The sequence below is a fragment of the Cervus elaphus genome, chromosome 21 (genome assembly GCF_910594005.1).
Source record: "Cervus elaphus chromosome 21, mCerEla1.1, whole genome shotgun sequence".
In the NCBI taxonomy this organism is placed as follows: domain Eukaryota; kingdom Metazoa; phylum Chordata; class Mammalia; order Artiodactyla; family Cervidae; genus Cervus; species Cervus elaphus.
Window position 1 is genome coordinate 71,428,279 of NC_057835.1, and position 20,826 is coordinate 71,449,104.

At 44.5% G+C, this 20,826-nt stretch overlaps 1 protein-coding gene and 1 long non-coding RNA gene across 2 annotated transcripts; both read left to right on the forward strand.

Moving 5' to 3' along the window:
- Positions 1–496: 496 nt before the first annotated feature.
- LOC122679356 lies at positions 497–20,538 on the forward strand. Its single transcript, XR_006336371.1, has 3 exons — positions 497–1,534; positions 18,728–19,795; positions 19,902–20,538. It is a non-coding gene; the product is annotated as an uncharacterized LOC122679356 (long non-coding RNA).
- On the forward strand, positions 7,903–10,017 carry LOC122679354 (small ubiquitin-related modifier 3-like). The gene has a single exon (XM_043879992.1). It carries the CDS (start codon positions 7,975–7,977, stop codon positions 8,359–8,361), a length of 387 nt encoding a protein of 128 aa, XP_043735927.1. The 5' UTR covers positions 7,903–7,974; the 3' UTR covers positions 8,362–10,017.
- Positions 20,539–20,826: the final 288 nt, after the last annotated feature.

Here is a 20,826-nt window from a genome sequence, read left to right on the forward strand (position 1 = left end):
CTGCTCGGCGCGTGGGGGCGGAAGAGCCTCGCGCTCCCCGCCCGCTTTGTGACGTCACGAGGGTCAGACACGCCCATCCACTCCGCGTGAGCTGCCCATTGGCTCCGAGGGCCCGCCTCACGTGACCGCGCCCGCGCCCGCGCCCGCTCCCGCACCCGCTATAGCCGGGTGAAGGCGGGGCCGCGCGCGGCCGCGGGCTTGACTGAAAGGCCTGGAGGGAGGAAGCGCCCGGGTCCGCACGAGCGTCCCCGAGCGGGCAGGGCCGGTGAACGGCCATTTCCCGCAGACAGGCTTCCACGACGCCAGGCACCTCGGCGAGCCTTCTTCCCTCCTTACGGGGGTGGGCTGGGGCTTCGTAGGTTTAGGCTTCGAGAGGAGGCTCCCTTCCCAACGGGAAGCTAAATTCCCAGAGACGGCCCTACCTGGAATAACAAGGCATGAGAGAACCCCAGTCTATCTGAGGCCTGGTTCATGGGATTCTTTTCGGAGCGTTGACTTTGGAGCATGTTTTCTGTCATTTTCTGGACAAGTCTCAGGGCCCAGGGAGAGAAAGGCGGTCTGAACAGCAGCCAGAGGAGGTTGTGATGAAGGAATTCTTGACTCTGTCGAGTAGGTGTGTGTGGTCACATTTTCTGGAAGAAAGAAAGTGAAGTCGCTCAGTCGTGTCAGACCCTTTGCGACCCCATGGACTATAGCCTGCCAGGGTCCTCCATCCATGGACTCTTTCATGCAAGAGTACTGGAGTGGGCTGCCATTTCCTTCTCCAGGAGATCTTCCCGACCCAGGGATTGAACCCAGGTCTCCCGCATTGTAGGCACACCACGTTTTCTGAAGGGCTTTGAAATCAGTGTTTATTTGCCGTGAATAGGAAAAGAGTAGAACGCACAATGCGAAAATGGGAAGAACCCTGGACTTTTTGTGTCAGGACCATCATCCAAGTCACTTCCGCTCCGTGAGAATCAGTTTCCACTTCTGTAAGCTGGATTGGGGTGGCCTTGGCAGTCTTGGTTAAAGGGTAGACATGGCCGGGACTGCTTCACTTGCTTCTGTCCACACGTAATCCCCTCTTTATTAACCGAGTCATTGATAGTGGCTTCTGAAAACTTCTTTGGAGATGGTATCAGATAGATCATTGCACTTAGCCTGCCTACTGTTAAAAACAGTTAACTGACTTATTAAGCATATCTGCTTACTAGCCGATAAAATTTCCCAAATTGATGTGCGCAGGCTATAAAAGCTGTCATATTAACAGTATTGTGGAGTTTTGTTTTTGTTAATTTGTACTATCTGATTTTATGTAATAAAGGATAAATTTTATAGACACAAAACAGTGCCAGGAACTGGTTCTTTATAGCTCCTAGATCTTTCCAGCTGCCTCCTCTATTCTTGAAATAGAGAATATTTTGGCCCAGCCCCAGGGTGCCCACGGAACTCTTGTGGCTATTTTTATGTGGCCTTCATCCATTTTACATGGGTCTATCTGCCTCACATCAACCCCTCTTTTTTACTTCTCAAATGAGCTTCCCATAAGTTGGTAAGTATTTTTTTTCATGGTCTTTTATTCTGTTGAGTATCTGATTTATGTATGTTTTCCATAGTCTCATAGAGGCAGTATAGGGTGGTATAGTGGAGTGAGTAAGAACACAGCTGGAGCTAGACTACCTGAATTCCAGTTCCAGCTCTGACTCTTGCTATGTGGTCTTGGGTAACTTCTTCCTGGCTCAGTTCTTTCATATATAAGATAAGAATAAAACTAGTAACATTTTAAAACTTTTTACCCTCACAGGTTTGTATTAAGTGAGTTGCTATATATATATATCATGCTGAGTAAGTACAAGCAAGTAGTAAGGGCTGTGTAAGTATCAGCTATTATTAATATTATAGACAAGTCCAGGTGAGTGTGTTTGTTTTATTGAAGACTGGAGGTAGGAGATGAATACACTCAAGTAGAATATATTCTACAGCTAAATACTAAATATTAAGCGATTATACAGCTAAATACTAAGCAATTATTAATAGAGTGGAGAGTCTTACAACCTTAGGATATCAGGTTAAGGTGATTTATTTACATGAGGAATGTCACTGCCTCTTAACCCCTACTTTACAGACATGGAGACCAGGTAGTTGAATGTAAGTGGATTTTTATTTTGAGAGTTTCTGCCTGAGGACTCAGAAATGAAGTTTACACTAGGCTAGTTTGCTGTCTATAAAACTTTTTCTATTGTGAAAATAAAGTCATGAGACTCCAAGATATATATATAGCCATAGCAATGATCTCTTTAGATCGCCTTGGTAGCATATACCTTATTCCACACCAGTATTGCCATTATTCAGAGCCCTTTAAAAATGACCTTTTCAAATAGTTTTTGGATCTGCACAGGAAACTCCAACTTATTTTACTATAACTGGTACCTTGGTTTTTATTCCAAAATAGTATTGATTCTCTCTTGGTAATATTCTTAGTTTTGAACAACTTATTTCTGAAAATAACACCTACTCTCAAAAAATTGATATTTGCCACCACTAAATATAGTCAAAAGAATTTGTCCTGAGACTTGAAGGCAATGCCAAAGTATTTCTGGAATCAGAATAAAGGATCCCCCAAAGCAATGGCTTTGCAATAAAAGTCATTTAGAGGTGTAAGTTTTGTTCTCTAGCTGCAAAGTTATATGATTCTGTGACATGTATGTTGTAAATAAAGTTATAGTCCTTCTGCACAGGAACCAATTGCTTGTACCACTGGGGGAGGTTCTTTAGTATCTCAGCCTTGTCTCCCCTCTGGCCTGGCTTTCCTCCTGTCTCTAGATGGAGCTCCTTTTAGTCACCCAGTGATAGGCTTGCTTCAGTTCAGTTCAGTTCAGTCGCTCAGTCGTGTCCAACTCTTTGCGACCCCATGAATCGCAGCACGCCAGGCCTCCCCGTCCATCACTAACTCTCGGAGTTGACTCAAACTCATGCCCATCGAGTCGGTGATGCCATCTCATCCTCTGTCGTCCCCTTCTCCTCCTGCCCCCAATCCCTCCCAGCATCAGGGTCTTTTCCAATGAGTCAACTCTTCGCATGAGGTGGTCAAAGTATTGGAGTTTCAGCTTCAGCATCAGTCCTTCCAATGAACACCCAGGACCTATCTCCTTTAGGATGGACTAGTTGGATCTCCTTGCAGTCCAAGGGACTCTGAAGAGTCTTCTCCAACACCATAGTTCAAAAGCATCAATTTATCAGCGCTCAGCTTTCTTCACAGTCCAGCTCTCACATACCATTGGAAAAACCATAGCCTTGACTAGACGGACCCTTGTTGGCAAGTAATGCTTCAGAAGTTCACCTTTTATCACATGGCCATCTGGCCAAGGCCAGAGCAGGTCTGTGGGTTTGCTGCTCTGATCTCACAGACTGTTTTAGCCACCAGAACACCTGTTGACACTAACATTGGAAGGCATGGAAAAATAGCACCAAACAACCCAGGATTTTTGTAAGGGCGGGCAAGGAGAAAGGAGGAGGGGGCTTCCCAAATACTCCAGTACAAGGAAAGCACTGTGCAAAAATACATATTTTTGTTAACAGAATGCTTTTTGTGACACCAAAAATGAAAGTCAGTACCTGAATTACACCCTTAACACATAGTCATTTTCTTGCCCTAGAATAAACCTGGAAATGAGCAAGTGCTTAGCCAGATTGGCCTGGTATTCTTATGGGTGGATGATATAAACTCTTGGGTTATTGGAGGTTAGCTGTGACAACATGGAGATGGTCCAGTAGAATCTCAGTGGTGCCAGACAGGAAGCTTAAAATAGACTTGCAAGTGGGTCTGAGATGCTGTTCGCCTGATGGCTAGTGAGTTAACCGTGGCCTTTGCCAAAATCAACAATTAGAGGAAAGAGAGGCTGCTAGACAGTCTTTAGCTCCTTCTTCCCTCCAGGTCTTGGATAAGAAATCAGCAAGTACTTACTATTAAGCATTAGGTACTTGTTTTATTATCCTGGGGGTGAGAATTGCTTTCAAATTAAATTTATTTGGAGTTACGTGCTGAGATCAACAAATCATCTGTAAGAAAGAAGCAGATCATGTACTGTGACTCATTTCTTGTGGGTCAGAGGTTATAGGTGCATTCAGACTTATTTAATATTTTTTTAAAAAGTAGTCCATTCTCATCAGAATTCACGAAGTAGTAGTAGTTTGAGGGAAATATATGTATCATTGTTCTCTTGCCAAATTAGAAACAAAAATCTCCTGCATTGACTTAACATGACAACGAATATGGAAAGTGGGTATCTGGGGTTGCTTTCCTTCAGAAATCCCTACTAATGGGGTTATCTTTGAGTATTAAGGATGATGTGCGTGGGGGGAGGGGTTTTATTGTCTAGCCATCAGACAGCTAGGCTGTAAAAAATTACACTTTTTCAGTGTGTCTCTATAGACAATTCTTCAGAATACAGGAGGTAAAAGGTGAAAGGTTTCAGGGGAGCTGAAACCTTGGGGTGGATCCAGAGCACTTTACAGTAGGTACCAGGTCATGAGTGCCCCTGAAGCAGGCCATGCCAATCTGCAGGCTTCAGCAAAAGCCCCCACACTATGTACTCAAAAGTAGTAGCTGCTGATCTACACACTTCTTAAAAACTATAATTCTCTGCTTACCTGGACACCATACCTGTAAGAGTATAAGCTTCCCAAGGACAGGGATCATGTCTCTTTTATATACCCATATACACCCACAGCTTGGCATAATAGTGAGAACTGATGGGTAGTGAATGCTTACTTCATACTGTCCTCTATTCTAAGTGCATTGTCTGGTTGTATCCTCATAACACTCATAAGAGGTAGGTGTTACCATTATATCCATTTCACAGAAGAAGACTCTCACTGAGGGTGATTTGCACTGTTTACGTAAGTAGGAAGTAGTAGAATATCCATCTTGCATTCTGAGGCACTATGTTTTAGTGACCACTGCACAAAATAGATGCCCAGTAATGAACTCATGTCAAACTACAGAAAGTTTCACATTTTCATTATGTACCTGAGGATAAACTATATCTTTGCAGGATTTCCACCCATGTTACTGTGTCTGTAACTAGCAGTAAGTTTTGCACAAGTAAGCGTGTCATCACTGAATAGCCATTCTTGTCAGAGCACTGCAGGGTTTGGTTATGGTTTTTCAGGAAAAACAGTTGTAGCTAGTTGAGTAGCCACAGCTGGTCCCCTGCTTGACACCTCAAGATACTAGCAGGAGCATCAGACCCTGACTGACAAAGTGAAAGACAAAGCAACCACATTTTTCTCATTCTTGTGGTCAAGGGGCTTTTCCAGCCCACACAGGCACAGAGAAGGTCCTCAGGATTCAAGGGAGGGAGAGGGAGCCAGCCCATAATATGTCCCACCAGCTTCCCAGAAACCTTCACACTGGAATCCATCTTGACTGAGAGATGAGTGCACATCCACCAGAGAGGGCCCTGAGTCAGGCCAAATATGGAGACAAGCAAGATGACTATTCAGAGACAATCTGGAACATTGTCCATATATAAACCATGTAAACAATCCTCATTCCACACTTCACTCCAGCTCCACCTGTGTTCTTCCACACTACTTTGCTTCTAATAAATGCTTTCTCTGCCTCACAGTCTGTCTCTTTGCTGAATTCTTTCTTCAAAGAAGACACGTTTCCTGCTTCAAGTCACTGCATCCGTTATCCCATGAGATCAGCTATAAAAGCATATTTTCCTTGGAAACGATGTAAATATTTGTAGGTGAATACCTAATGTATACCTAAAGAAGGCTGAACACCAAAGAGTTGATGTTTTGAATTGTGGCGTTTGAGAAGACTCTTGAGAGTCCCTTGGACTGCAATGAGATCAAACCAGTTAATCCTAAAGGAAATCAACCCTGAATACTCATTGAAAGGACTGATGCTAAAGCTGAAGCTCCAATACTTTGGCCACCTGATGTGAAGAGCCGACTCTTTGGAAAAGACCCTGATGCTGGGAAAGATTGAAGGCAGGAGGAGAAGAGGGCAGCAGAGAATGAGATGGTTGGATAGCATCACTGACTCAATGGACATGAACTTGGGCAAACGTGGGAAATAGTGAGGGACAGGGAAGCCTGGCATCCTGCAGTCCATGGGGTCACAAAGAGTTGGGCATGACTTAGTAACTGAACAATATCACCACCTAATGTATTCAGTTCACACCCTGGTAATAAACTATAGTTGATATATGAAGTAAATAATTTAATCTGTTTAAAGCTATATGTTCAGTTTAAAAGAAAGCACTTTTAACTTTAGTCAGTATCCACATGAGAGGGGAAAGTTTGAGAGAAAGAAGACAAGAAGAATGTTAGTAAGAGTTATTGAATTATGTGTCCAGTTTCTGCTAGGAATAATGGACTCCAGAAGTCTAATCAGAATATACTAAAGTACAGTATCTGGGTTGTGATTTTATCCCTTTTTAAGGCATTGAGATTTTATAAAATGAACATAAGTTGGAGCCAGAGACACCTGAGTTCAAATCCTAGCTCTGCTGCTTACTAGCTGGTTAATCTTCAACACTTTAAAAATCTAAACAGTGTTGTAAGGGTTAATCATAATCTAAAAGAAAACGCGAAATGATGGCTGGCAAATAGCTCAAAGTGGTAGCACGAAAATGAGTCCCCTATTGCTGCCGTAACAAGTTACCACAAATTCAATGGCTTAAAACGGCACACAGATCTTGCAGTTCTGGAGGTCAGAAGTCTAACGTGGGTCTCTGTTGGCTAAAATCAAGGTGCGTCAGCAGAGCCACATTCTCTTCTAGAGGCTTTGAGGAGGATCTGTTTTCCTGTCTCACCCAGTATATTCAGAAGCTGCTACAGTTCCTTGACTGACTGCTCCTTTCTTCACCTTCAAAGGGTGAGAGCAGCATCTTCAGGGCACTCTCACTGTGATTCTTCTGCCTTCTTGTGATTACATCGGGCCCATTGGGCAATAATCCAGGATAATCTCTTTATCTTAAAGTCAGTTCATTAGCAACAGTACATCCATATGCAAGTTTCATCCCCCCTTGCCATGGAGCACACAGCATACAGTTCCAAGGGACTGTGGTGTGGACATCTTTTAGACAGGGCTGTGGCTGTGCATACCACAGTGCTTTTCACCCTTGACACTTGTTCATTCATTCATATACTTACTAAAGGAAAATACGAATAGTATAGTAAAAGTATCTTTACCTCCCAAGAATTCTGTTTCGGTAAAGCGCTTCAGTTCAGTTCAGTTCAGTCGCTCAGTCGTGTCCGACTCTTTGCGACCCCATGGACTGCAGCACGCCAGGCCTCCCTGTCCATCACCAGCTCCCGGAGTTTACTCAAACTCATGTCTATCGAGTCGGTGATGCCATCCAACCATCTCATCCTCTGTCATCCCCTTCTCCTCCACCTTCAATCTTTCCCAGTATCAGGGTCTTTTCAAATGAGTCACTTCTTTGCATCAGGTGGCCAAAGTACTGGAGTTTCAGCTTCAACATCACTCCTTCCAATGAACACCCAGGACTGATCTCCTTTAGGACGGACTGGTTGGATCTCGTTGAAGTCCAAGGGACTCTCAAGAGTCTTCTCCAACACCACAGTTCAAAAGCATCAATTCTTTGGCACTCAGCTTTCTTTACAGTCCAACTCTCACATCCATACGTGACTACTGGAAAAACTATAGCCTTGACTAGATGGACCTTTGTTGGCAGAGTAATGTCTCTGCTTTTTAATATGCTGTCTAGGTTGGTAATAACGTTCCTTCCAAGGAGTAACCATCTTTTAATTTCATGGCTGCAGTCCCCATCTGCAGTGATTTTGGATCCCCCCCAAAATAAAGTCTCTCACTGTCTCCACTGTTTCCCCATCTATTTGCCATGAGGTGATGGGGCCGGGTGCGATGATCTTAGTTTTCTGAATGTTGAGTTAAAAAGTGCTTAGATTTATACATTAAAAAATTAGCTGAGGCAGTTGCGGTGGGCCAAGAGCATGAGTCGCTTGCCTGGGCGCTGCCCGCTGTCCCGCTGCCCTCTGAGCGCAACCATGTCCCAGGAGAAGCCCAAGGAGAGCGTGAAGAGGAAAAAGGACCACATCAACCCTAAGGTTGCCGGGCAGGATGGCTCCAGGGTCCAGTTCAAGATCAAGAGACACGCACCGCTCCGCAAGCTGATAAAGGCCTCCTGCCAGCGCCAGGGCTTGTCCATGAGACGGATTCGATTCAGGTTTGATGGACAACCAGTTAATGAAACAGACACCCCAACACAGCTGGAGATGGACGATGAGAACACCATCGATGTGTTCCAGCAGCAGACGGAGGGGTGGGGGGTGGGGCTCCAGCGGGGCCAGCTGCCTCTTGGGGGAGGGGGCGGCCTCTAGAGCCCCCGTCCCCTCGTGGCGCCGGGCCGTGTTTGCTGTCGAACAGTGCACGTGTGGTCAAGCCCGTCGCAGGCAGGCTCGGACACCGAGGACATTCCCCAGGAGGACTTTGCTCTGATGCACTCAGCGCCACCGCGGCGACAGTCCCCAGCCTCCCTCGGCCTGTCCCCTGGTAACTTTGTTTGGGTAAAATGCCCATGTGAAGGGGGACTTGGGCTTTTTTTTTACTTATTTGTTTTTTCCTCCCTCCTATGACATATTCTCCCAACTTGTGACCTGAATGCCTGCTTTCTGTCTAGATGGGGATCTTAACCCCAGGTGTTGAGCCCCCCCTCATTCCAATCATGGAGAGAACTGTCACCACTCTGGGGGTGCTTCTATGGGGCCAGTTTTGGGGTCACGGTCAGTATGGGAGATACACTTTCACTTACTGTTTATTGGTGGCACGGGTTTTTTTTTTAATGCTAAATATTAGAAATGTAAGCTTTGCCAGAATATAGGAAAGTTGAAGAGGAAAGACTGGAATGTTTCTTAAAGGTATGAGGTTCTGCAGTAACACGGCCCTAGGTGGTGTATGGGGCCCTGGACCCATTGCCATCAATGGCTGGTGACACTGCTCGGACACAATGAAAATGGGCTTTTCCCCTCTTCTTAACAGAAAAGGAAGTAAGTCCCACACATCTGCTGTGGTCACAGTGCCAAGGCCTCAGATTTCCTCCAGTATTTACTTCTGATGAGTAACGATGGTCTATATGTAAACTAGGAAGATAGAATACTGCTGATTTTGCCGTTATGTCTTTGTGTAAAAGAGCTGCTTCAAAGTGTGGCTACAAGTGAGAGATGCCTCCGGGTTCTCTCCAAGGACCGTGCTCTGCTCCCCAAGTTGGTATGGAGCTTACACGTTATGTGTGATTTCGGTTCTGTGCAGCATTTTGGGGTCTGTCTTGGTCAGCCTCCAATGGTTGTCCCGTTGCCGTTCCGTGCGGACTCACTCCTGTCTGGTGGCCCCTGGCAGCCTGTTCGGGTCACCTGGGCAGGATGACCACCGTCATCTCCTGCCCACCTGAAACCTCACTGGAGAAGTCTGCACTTCATTTGTACCTTGCTGTTCGGGCACGGGCGGGATGTCTGCCGGTTCTGTTGTGTTTATTCCCCACTTTGTATATTATTTGTTGTCCTGTACTACTGTCAATGGTAAATATTGTTTGGTATTCTGTCGGAAAAAAAAAAAATAGCCGATAATACAAGATAGCATGAACAAGCCCCAAGATGAGTCATTCAAGAGGGGAGATCACTTAGATGAATGAGGGAGAAAAAAAAATTTTTTTTGATCATCCACCAGAAGTAATAAGGTCATCTCCTTCCCTCCACAAAAGGACAATGTGATCTTAGGTTGCATTAAGATGAGAACAAAGGAGGGGCTCGCCTTGGTAAATCCCCTGGAGATTTTGAAGGGTTTAAAAAGTCTTCAGTGGAGCCAGAGGAGAGAGCCAACAGGGTGAGGAGCCTAGAATCAGAAAGTATAAGAAGTTTGGGGATATTTATGGTGTGGTCTTCAAATACCTAACTGACAGACATATGAAAAGAAATCTAGATTTATCTTTGAAATCTCTGGAGTTTTAAACTGCTAAGTCACTTCAGTTGTGTCCTACTCTTTGCAACCCCATGGACTATAGCCCGCTGGGCTCCTCCGTCCATGGGATTCTCCAGGCAAGAGTACTGGAGTGGGTTGCTATTTCCTTCTCCAAGGATCTTTCCGACCCAGGGATCAAACTCATGTCTCTCATGTCTCCAGCATTGGCAGGTGGGTTCTTTACCACTAGTGCCACCACTGGAATAAGTGTGTAGAAGTTAGATTTAAAGTCAATGTGGTAACTTTACATGGTTATAGTTTCCTGAAATGGAATGAGCTACCTGAGTTTCCTGTCCTTGGAGGTATTCAAATAGAACCTAGACAAGTGTCAGAGAATGTGCTCCCAAAGCACTTCTTCAGGCCTTGAACATTGTATTTACATTGTAATCATTTGCATTCCAGTCTCCCTGTGCAACTAGTGACCTCTTTCTAGTCTGAATCTATCATGTTCATTTTAACTTGGCTCAGAAGGTACAAAATGAATGTTGGGTTGGTGAATAGATACATGAATGAGATTAAGAGTTGGATAGAGTGACCATTTAGTCCTTCCAACTCAGGCTCTCAGTTCTCAGCTAGGATTTGAACTAGGTTTAAAGAATGGAATTGGTTGCAGAAAGGGGGTGGCGGTGTTGCATCCTAGGTTTCACAGTGCAGAAAAAGCTCAGAGACAAGTGGGAGCAAGAGAGTGGAGGAGCTATGTTGGGTGAAGTACAGGAATTAGAGTTGGGGCAGAAGGTTGAGTCTTGATTCTTAAAGGTCTAAATTTCACGGATGTCAGGCTTTCTCATCCTGCAGTCTGAACCCAGGCTGATGCTTGACTAAATCCTTGTGAAAGAAGACCGAAAACGTGCTCTTAAGTCATGCATTTTGGCTCTGCTGGGAAAGACTGGGGACTTGCTATGGACTGAAATGTCCCCCATGATTCTTATGTTGAAGCCCTAACTTCTAGTGAGATGGATTAGGAGGTAGGGCTTTGGGGAGGTGATTGGGTTTAGATGAGGTCATGAGGATGGGGCCCTCATAATGGGATTAGTTCCCTTCTAAGAAGAGATACCAGGGAGCTTTCTCTCCCTCTCCGTCTCTCTCTGCCATGTGAGGACACATGGAGAAGGGAGCCATCTGCAAGCCAGGGAAGAACACCCTCACCAGGGAGCAGAACCAGCCGTTTGCTCTTGGATTGCCCAGCCTCCAAAACTGTGAGAAATACTGAAATAAGCATCTCCTGTTTAAGCTGACCGGGCTATTGTATCAATATGTTTGTTATGGCAGCCGGAGCTGACTGATACAGGGCTCTTGCCTACATCTGGGAGTAATGAGTCAGAACTCAGCGCTAGGCAGTGGCACAAAAATGTACAGGAAACCAGACGGGAAGAGAAATTACTGAAAACATTAAGACTTGGTAGTGAGATAACAAGAAGGGTTTAAAGGGGAGGCCCACAGCTTTGTGAACATGAAGGCAGACAGTTATGTCCACTGAGCTTCTTATTACAATGGAAGGAAGATGAGAAACTATTTGGAATATCCAGGATTTCCTGCAACTGTTTCCATTAAGTTCGTGGCTGAAAATGGGCTATTTTTAATGTTGATGAGAATGGCAAGCCAAGAGTTTTAGTCTGTGGAGAGCAAACTTTTCTTGGAGGGGAGCTGTAGTACTGATAAAACTCTGCTCTGAATGGTAGTATTAACAACAGGCACTGTTGGACAAGCCCTATGATGGGCCAGCCTGATACAAGACACTGTGTGTATCATCCGACTTCATTAAATTATCCCTTGTTTGAAGGCCTCAGCTTGTACCCCATGCAGTATCTGCTTTAGGGAGTGCCCAAGGAAAATTCTCGTTCACATTAGCTCCAAGGGTAATTATATGTCTCTTAAATAAGTGAATTTCTTTAAAAAATGTTTGGACTCTGAATGGAATTAACACGTGACCCTGTGTGTGTGTGGTGGGGTTGGCAGAGGTAGGAGGAAGTTGGAGGAGTTATGCTAAGTTTCGGATCCAGCATTTTGGCCCAATTTTAGTTGTGTGTAATATATTATTTTTTAGCCTCTTTCCTGTTTCTTATTTTTTTGCTGCCCTTGTTTTTCTATCCTCCCTCCTCTTTTAATTTATGCTGCCTTGTATTTTAGGTGTCTCTGAAGGCAGTCCTAAATTCTGAAACAAAGGACAATAAGTATAAATATATTTCTATTTACGTCAGTCCCCACTTTATAGATGAGGAAACAGAGGCTCAATTAATTTATTTAACTTGCCCGAGATCACAGTGGGTGTACTACTTACCTATTGCCGGGTAACAAATCCCCTCCAAAACTAGCAGCTTAAACCAACAAATCTATAATTTCTCAGTTGGTTCCTGAGGGTCAGGAGCCTGGGAGTGGCTCACTTGGGTAGTTCCAGCTCGGGGGCTGGTGGGGTTGCAGTCGAGCCGTCTGCTGGGGCTGGAACTTTCTGCAAGCTGCAGAGTGTTTTATAACTTAATCTCAGAAGTGACAGTCACTCCCGTGTGCCACCAGTCACACAAACCAACCCTGGTTAAGGGAAGGGAGTCCACAAGGGCGTGAGTTCCAGGGATAGGATCGCGGGAGGCCGTCTTGGAAGCCGCCACTCGCAGGGAGGAAATAGCATAGGTGAGCCTGCCGGATGTTGCTTCTGCTAAAGCACTGGCTCTGGATATGCTCAAGTTCGGTCCCCAGAGTTGCTTTCATTTTTTTTCTTTTCAGTTTGAAGAACAGGTGAGTGAGCATACCAAGTGAGGAGGCTCTGGGTTTCAGTTTTCTTCCTCTGATCCTGCTTACAGGTTGCCAATGCTGCCACAGTTTCATCCGTGAAGCTTTGTATTGCCTCATAACTATTTAATTGCTGCCAAAAGTAAATTTGATTTTAATCCATAAGACAACACTGAATGGTCTAACTGTCGGGTCCCACTAAGAAGTGGAGAATAATAGCTAACATGACACTATATAGGCTGACAGCCTCTGACTTTGGTAGTGCAAGAAACAATTGTTAGTAATTGTAATTCCTCCCATTTTTATATTATTTGCTTTATGGGAGATATGGGTATATAAAGTGTTAGAAAAACGCCGCGGGAGGAAAAAAGCCGCCTCTAAGGACCGGTGGTAAAGGCCTTTATTAAGCGGTCGCTCTCGGGCAGAACTCCCGGGGGCTGGTGAGTGAGGAGACAAAGGGAGTCTGCGAGGTATGAGGGGTGGGGAGGGGTTTTATAGCCACGGCCGGGTCCAAGCCAGGTCTTTTCATACAAGGAAGAAAGCGCGGGCTACAGCGGCGGTCAGTGTCCGAGGGCTCCGGTCGGTACCTTATTGGACCAGGCTGCAGGGGGTCGGCCTCCGGAAGTTTAGCCAGCCTCCGGAATTTGCCTTGCGGCACTTTCCCGGGGCATGCCCCGACCTTTCATAAAGGATGGAAGTTTTTGGTGATTCCACCCCCCCATAAGGTGATTCCACCCCTCATTTGTTAGTGTAATGAGAAAATCTATAAAGATATTTTTATGGAACATATTTTTTTACTGCATTGCTGATCTGTGGCCAAATTTTGTCAGGGTGATAAATTAGGACGTGTTGTTTTCCTGGATTCAGGAAACTGCCGGCTCAGTGTTTGGTATTCAGACCTCAGATCCACGACTCACCAATAAACCACCTGGACAAATGAACACAGAGGATCTCAACTGCTGTGGACTATTGCCCTGCCTCTTGATTCTTAACTCTGTTCTGTATCTGGAAATTCCATTTTCATTTGATGTCACTCTCCATGTTTAAACATAGCCCCAAACTGAATTCTTACCTGAGATTGTTTTTCAGAACAGTGGTGTTGAACTTCAAATAAAATTTGCAAGCCATCACTGTGTGCCAGTGGTATTTGAATGGACATCTCTGTGACCTCCCTCCAGGCCTTTGTGCTATGCCAGTTTGCAAATGAGATGATCAGTTTGGTCTAGGGAGAGGATTTTCTCTTTAGCTTTGAATGATTTAGGTACAAATTAATTTGTTAAATTCTCTTAGAGTGTTCTAGGCTTTGTGCTATGTTCTCTGCTGCTGCTGCCGCCGTCTCTTCAGTCGTGCCAACTCTTAGCGACCCCATGGACTGTAGCCTACCAGGCTCCTCCATCCATGCAAGATTCTCCAGGCAAGAGTACTGGAGTGGGGTGCCATTGCCTTCTCCAGCTATGTTCTCTAAGTGGGTAAAAAGCTAAGACACGGTCTTTGTGCCTTTAAAAACTTGTGGTCTAGCTGCTAGGTAAATATTAACAGGAACAATTATGAAACCATGTGAGATAGCAGAAGTATTCACAAAATGCTTGAGGAGAATGAAGGGGATTAGTTCTACCCAGTGGTGGAGGAAGACGATTTTACCAGGAAAGACCTCTCTTAGATCGGTGACCCCCAAATGTCGGTCTCAGGACACATGCTAGTCTCTAATAGAATTTTCACTGACTATGGCAGTGAGAAAGAAAACTAAATTAAATTCCATAAGCTAATTTTAAGATTAAAAAAAATTCTTTAGCATGAAATTATTTTTCCTGTGATGTCCTTCATGAAGACATGATGATAATAAATATTACTATTTGTTTTCTTTCACTGCAAAACAAAACTTGGCAACCTAGCATCATCCAAATTTTCTTGTGTGCATTCATTTATTGGTCCTTGAAACCTAAAAGGCTAGAAGCCCTTGTGTGGATGGTTATATTTGTGCTGGGGTTGGAAGAAAGAGATACTCATGTAAAGGCATTCTTGCTGTTTGCCTATCAGTGGTTTAACAATACCTACATTAAGGGGAAATGATTTTGCGAGAAAGAAAAAATGTATGCTTGCATTTAAAAACTGGCTTTGAATGTTTCTCTAGTATGTGTCTGGGGCAATGTGGAGGGGGGTGGGTGTAAGAGAGGAAAAAAAAGCACCCATAGTGGTGGGCACTTAGAATTTGAACTGTAGCTTTGGAGACCTGCTGTTGCCAACATGAATACTGGTTCTAGAAGGATTCCCACCCCCATCCCCTCAACCTCCACCCCGCAGTATAAAATCTTCAGAAGTTTAGATAAGATTAAGCTTGATGATTGTAAACCTTCTACTTCTTTCCAGGTATTGGATTAAGAAGTAACCTTTGTACATATGGGCCCCTTTGCTCCCCTGATTTTTCACCCGGGGTCAGGAGAGTGAGCCATTGTGTCTGTGTGTCTGAGCAGGTCAGTGGTAATGGAACATTTAACCTGCCGTGTTGCCAGTCTGCCTTGTTCATCTCACCTACAGTGGCAAAGCTTTTCATCTATTTGCAAATGGATGCCTCTCGGGAGTTGAGCTATATCCATAATTTTAGCGAATGTATCATCTTTGAAGAGGGATTCAACGAGAATGACAAAGATGATAAAAGGGCTGAATAATATCAAAAGGTATTAGATTTAAGAAGAATACTATAGGGATTTCCGTATCTGAACTCCTGGGCAGTGATCTTACAGGATTCCTTCCAGCATAAATGCTTTAAAAAATGATCAAAGATTTCCCTGCAACTTTGCAAGACAACACTTGTAAATAGCAGGCTCTTCTACTGTGCGTTTGGAAGCAGCCCTTGTGTGTGGTGAAGTAAGAGGCTCTGAAGTCAGAGGATTCAAATTCTTGCTCACTCATTACTGCAGTCAAGTCACCACCTTGCTAAGCTTTCATTTCCTCCTCCCTAGAATGGGAATAATAGTCTTACTCCAAAGGGTTGTTGTAAATAGAAGTACTAAGCATACAATAAGCACAAGCTATTACTATCCCTCTTATATTTAAATTTTTATTATTGTCACTTCTTCCTGCGAGGAGAGCCTCTCTCCTGGCCCTTCTCTCCCTGACTCTGCACCATCTCCCGTGTCTAAGTCCTGATTCAAGTGATCACATGCACTGATTGATTCTTTCAGCTTCCTTGAAACTAAAGCATCTGCACATGAACAACAACAATGAAATTATGTTTATAGGGCAGATCATTTATTTTGCTTAACTCTCAAACGTTAAAGGAGATGAATCAAAATTTTATGTCACAATATTTTTAGATAAAATCATGTGGAGAAAAAAAAATGTTATTTAAGCAAATTATGTATTCTCTTAATAATCCACAGGCTTCACTCTCCCCATGACCTTTAGCAACCCAGTAATGGAAATATTGGAAGGAGATAAACACACAAGAGAGGATGAGATGATGGAATATTCCATGTCCTTTCTGGCTCCTATTTTGTATTTTACGAAAGAGAGAGAGAAACATGGGCTTCAAGGGGTAGAACTGTGACCCAGTCTGGCACATAGAGGTGTGCTGTCCACCCTGAAATGACCAGCTAAGCTGTTGGAGATTGAGATAGAGAAGCTAAGAAGGGTCCTTTCCACACCTTAGTGCCAAATTTTGTAATCAAAAATAAATGATGGGGGAGAGGACACCTGTATACTTACAGCTGATTCATGTTGTGCAGCAGAAATCAATGCAACTTTGTAAAGCAATTATCCTCCAATTAAAAATAAATTAAGGGGAAAAAAAGAAAATAAAAGGTCCACGAGGTTTCATTGGTTCCTTAGCAGTGTTGAACTGACCTAACCTTGATGAGCACTATTTGAGTCATTCATTCATTCAACCAGTAACTGTTGGACACCCAGATACTGTTCTTTCTGAGAGTATGAGTGCATGCTAAGTTGCTTCAGTTGTGTCTGACTCTTTGCGACCCTATGGATTGTAACCCACCAGGCTCCTGTGTCCAAGGGATTCTCCAGGCAAGAATACTGGAGTGGGTTACCATGCCCTCCTCCAGGGGAACTTGCTGACCCAGGGATCAAACCTGTGTCTCCTGCAGCTCCTGCATTGCAGGCAGATTCTTTACCGCGGAGCCACGGGGGAAGCCCACCGTTCTGAATACCGGAGGGCAAACAGGACCAAATCCCGGTTCTCATGGCACCTGCAATCCAGGGGGGGAAATCACTGCAGAAAAAACTCCATAGGAATTCAGAGCAGATCCAACCTTTAGTGGCTTACAAGGCCCCTGAGGGTGGCCTTGGTGGCTGATGTTTCGTAATCACCTTGCCTAATATTCACGCAGAGTCGTAGGTGTGTTTTTCTGTTACACTACTTACCATAGCAGTAACTTTCAATTAAAGCCATGAGAAGTTTTGACCTCCCAGAAATGATTGACATGGCTTTGGAGATCTATTTTTGTCCTGCTTTCTCAAGTTCATGTCCTGTGTGATAGCCAGCAAGGAAAATACCACACTGCCACAAGTGTACTCATGTAATATCTGTGTTATCCGTGATACTTGGACTATTGCGATACTGATGGGCTGAGAAACAAATCTTTCATTTGCCCAATGTAATTTTCAGTTTTGAGCATTGATGTTACCAAACGAGGGCCTTACTCTTTGATATAGTTAACTTTTGGGGAAGGTATGCCTTCTTAACTTTCAATGTTGATTTTAGGTACTCAGAGATCTTGCCTGAGGCCAATACCTGGATAATATTGTAAGTGTTGGTGAAACTATGAGAATGACCATCAGGTTTCTGTAGGCAGGTGGTTTGTAAAGGAGGAGGATTAGTTTTAACCTTAACCCCCACTTCAACTCTTAACGAAAAGCTGTGGTAAATCAAGCAGGGCATGTTAGGTATTGCATTTCAGTTGTGGAGTGACATCTAATACCAAGTCAGCATTTGTTGTTAACTCTGGATGTACTGTATTAAGTAGTTAAGGACAAGTCTTCTCTCAAATATCCCCCACAGACAGTTCATTAATGACAACAGGAAAAGCATGGTACCTTTCCAGTGGGGTGACCAGATGGGCCCCACCATCACCAGTAAACCCAGCATCTTTAGCCACAGTAGTTATTGACTGCCACGAGGTTCTCCCTGAGATGCTTGGAAAATGCATGGCCTCACCTGGGAATATTCCTGCCAGGAAATGGTTAACCTGAATCTGATCATGAGGAAACAGGCAGACAAATCCAGATTGTGGGACATTCTGTTAGGCAATTGGCTTGGACTCTTCAAAAATGTCAACGTTATGAAAGCCAGACCAAAAAAAGAAAAAAACCTAGGTGGGTAAATGCTCTAAATTAAAAGAGACCAAAGAGACCTGGCAGCTGGGGGATGTGGTACTGAAGGACACTGAAGGAAGGAGAGAGGGGGAAAAGGAGGGGAGGAAGGAAAAAATACCTATAAAAGACATTTGGGGGCAAATTGGAGAAACTTTAATACAATCTGTGTTTGATTATCCTTTTGATGCTAAATTCCTTGCCTCTGAGCATTATGAAGGAGAATGTCTTTGGTCAGGAGAATTCAGAATTCAGGAGATTCGTGCTGAAATATTTTAGGTGTGAAATGTCCTGAGGTCTGCAACTTTCAAGGGGCTCAAGACAAGGGTGAACATGGAGAGAGAGAAACAAACGTGGCAAAATGTTAATTGGTGAGTCTAGGTGTAGGAAATACGTGTGTTCTTGTGTTATTCTTTCAACTTTTCAGTTTCAAGTTTTTCAAAACAAAAAAGGGAGAGACGAGGGAAGTCTATCTGAGGGAAATTATTATAGAAATCCAGAACAAAAACAAGATGTAAGAAAACACACCTGCATACAACTTAGCTGTGATGCCTCAGAGGAATAAAGGCCAGGAGAGTGGACCGACTCTGGAGACTCACAAGGGTTGTGCTCTGGTGTGTCCTCAGCCATCACCTGCCCTGGGATCATGGGCAGTTTGCCTAACTGTCTGTATCTGTTTCCTAGGGCTGCTGAAACAAGCATCACAAACCACATGGCTTGAAACAACAGAGCTATCTCCCTCATCTCACCATTTTGGAGGCTGAAGTCCGAAATCAAGGTATCAGCAGGGTCAGGCTCCTTCTGAAACCTGGAGGGGAGCATCTTTACTTGCCTCTTGCTGGATTCGGACGGGTTGCCAGCAGTCCTTGGCTCTCTAGGCTCACGGCTGCAGCCCTTCGCTCTCTGCCGCCGTCTGTTACACGGTGTCCCCGTCTCCTGTGTGTGTCCCAGGGTCCCTCCCCCTCTGGGAAGGACAGCAGTCATATTGGATTGGGGCCACCCTAATGACCTCATCTGAAGCTTGATTACATCTGCAGAGACCGTATTTCCAAATAAGGGTGCATCCACAAGTGCTGGGGGATTAAGACTTCGACACATCTTCTCAGAGGATGCAGTTCAACCCATAACACTCTCCATTCTTGTTTCTCCAACTCCCAACTTGTGTGGGGGACGCGGTGGACCCGATCAACCAGAATGCACACTGAGGCCCCTTCGGCTCAGAGTCTGAGGCTCTCAGTGTCCACTGTTCTAAGTTCAGACATGAGTCAGCTTCGGGCAACTAAGGAGCCCAAGAGAGACTGATGAGAAGGAGGTTCCAGATCATTATTAAACAGATAAGAAGCGTGTCCTTTGGAAACATGATTCATGTACATTCTTGGCAAAGCAGGGGCTGTTTTATTTTGCTTGTCACAGTCATCCTTTTTGTCCTCATTTTTATTTGTTGAATGATTGTTGGTCCAAAGTTTTCTAAGCTGAATTCCCATCCTGTTACCCATAAAATTGCATAAAGTGAGATGCTAGAGTTAAAAAAAAAAATAACTGTCACATCACAACTGATATTAGAGATTGGCGAGGCTGCCAGCTGGAGCAGACTAACAAGGAAAATCAAGACTCCTCTCTCCGTCTTTGTCCTTCAGGCTAAAAAAAGGCAAGATAAGAAGAGAGAACGTTTTGTAATGAGTAAGGGTGGCTGCGCCTCGTGATGGGTCAGCCCTGCGTGTCTGGAGGAGGACTCTCTTTGAGGCCCAGGAGGTGGGCTGGGGGCGGGGGGTGGAGGATGGCAAGTGGAGGAGGGTGGGGGGAGCGTAAATGGAGATGAGAACCATCAACAGTCTCCTGATGTCTCTGTGCTTCAAAGGGAAAACTGTGTCACAGCCGCAGGAGGGGAAAGCACTGATCGCCAAGTTGAAAGAGGACATTTTCCCAGAGCTGTAGACCCACAGTCCTCAGCGTGACGGATGTACAGAGCTGGGTCTGCCTCCCTCCTGCGTCTCCCCCAACGTGACCGAAGGTGGACACCAGATGTGTAAGTCAGGACAGGGCTGTGTCCCATCTATTAGAAATCTCTGACTTGTGGGCACAAAACAAAAACCTCAGTCAAAGGGAATCTTCTCCAAAATTCAATTGCGCTGTTTCTTTTCCTGGCTTTCAGAAATCATTTGTATAAACCATGGGTGGCTTAATCATACTGTCTTTATGAAAGCAGGTTCTGTCACTTGCTGTCAGGGCCAGGTAAAAACACTTGGAATTCACACTGTGTCGTTATTACTCTGGTCTTCCTTTGCCCCTCTTCAGCAATGGGCGTTATGGATTTGTCAGCGTTTCCGTTGTTAGCTCTTATTTTCAAGGCTTCTGTCTTAGTTGCTGAAATTGCATTGTCCTGGATGGGAGCCTGGAGGTAATTTCCTTTAGTGTTACAGTGGCTGCAGTCTTTTATGGGTGTGTGTGACTGTGCAAGTGATTTCAATATCTTTTTATTAAAAAATTAATTCATGCATAAGTCTCAACTCATTTTTTCTGATGCGGATAGCTCTTATCCGAGATTGAGGCATGAATCATGTGAAGTAAACATTTACAAAGTCCACAACTCAGAAAAGGCCCTGCCTTGGCAGCAGCAGAGCAAGGCATGGTAAGGAAGTAATGAGATCACTGCGGTGATTATCAGTCATAGTTCTTTATGGTCACACATTGTGTATCTCTGAGATTTATAATATAAAACAGAGGGAAGAGCGGATGTGGTCTGAAATTGTAAATTTAAATTATGTGCCTTTTACTTGTTATTG

Coding starts and splice junctions, on each gene's coding strand:
- LOC122679354 (XM_043879992.1), top strand. CDS start 7,975: ATGAGTCGCTTGCCTGGGCGCTGCCCGCTGTCCCGCTGCCCTCTGAGC.